Raw genomic sequence first — 980 nt, 5'->3', positions numbered from 1 at the left:
ATCTTTTATATTACACATCTCTCAAAGCAAATTCAAAAGTTTGAAATCTCATCTCGATCAAATTTTGGCCAATATGTCCTCGCCTTTTTTTTTCATTATAGAAAAGAATGAAGACATTGATGAGAATAAAACTTCTAGATTCAATGCAAGGTAATTAAAATAAAGAAATAAATCGATTTTTATATGATAAGAGGTTATCAAGGAGACTCACAAGTAAATTTTAAAAAATTGAAATTATGCCAGCAATATTGTATGGATCCAAATGTTGGTTGGTAAAAAAATCGTTGATATCCAAGCAGGACAAAATTGAGCATTGAGAAACAGGGTGCACATAGCAAAATAACAAACACGAGAGACATACATGCAAGGAAAACACTAAAAGAATCGGGAAATAAACATTTGGGTTGTTCAATGATAATATCCGCAAACCAACCTACCCTAAAGCACATGGACGTTTTAGTATAGTTCACACAAATAAAGATCCTAGCTCCATTCAAGGGGCAGCATCATACAAAACAAGAAAAACCACAAGTGCAGAAAAAAAATAATTAGAAAGATTTTTCTTACGTGAGTTTAACATTCCGCCACCACACGGTATTCCTGAAACGACGAGCCTGCTTTCGGAAGCGGATTGTTTTATCTTGCATGCTTGTAGTTTTATCAACCAACAATTCCAAACGGTCACCTCTTTCTAGGACTTTGTCAATATTATCTATCATGACATTCCTTACCTACACAAGTAAATGCAGTAAAAGAAAGCTTCCAATAATCACAAAAAAATAAGATAACTAAGAGATGCAAGCTCTCGAGCTCTAGGGTACTGCAAAAGGCTTATTCTGCTTACATTCTTAATTTTTAAGCTTCACAAGGGATAAGAGATAGGGTGTCAATGAGCTCAAGTGTTATTCTACTCAGCTTTTTTTTTAATTAAATAGTCAAAAAATTTTATGTTTAAGTGTTATTCTAATCAGCTTATTAAG

At 33.1% G+C, this 980-nt stretch overlaps 1 protein-coding gene across 1 annotated transcript; it reads right to left on the bottom strand.

The window, feature by feature from the left end:
* Positions 1-340: 340 nt before the first annotated feature.
* LOC110114522 (vesicle-associated membrane protein 711) lies at positions 341-733 on the bottom strand (the record flags this gene model as incomplete). The annotated part of the gene is given in 1 exon segment (XM_020847437.2): positions 341-733. A coding segment is annotated over 1 exon segment (170 nt), but the record flags the coding sequence as incomplete, so codon positions are not given.
* Positions 734-980: the final 247 nt, after the last annotated feature.

Source organism: Dendrobium catenatum, unplaced genomic scaffold, assembly GCF_001605985.2.
Source record: "Dendrobium catenatum unplaced genomic scaffold, ASM160598v2 original_scaffold_123218, whole genome shotgun sequence".
Lineage (NCBI taxonomy): Eukaryota > Viridiplantae > Streptophyta > Magnoliopsida > Asparagales > Orchidaceae > Dendrobium > Dendrobium catenatum.
This window is presented reverse-complemented; position numbering and strand designations above follow the sequence as displayed.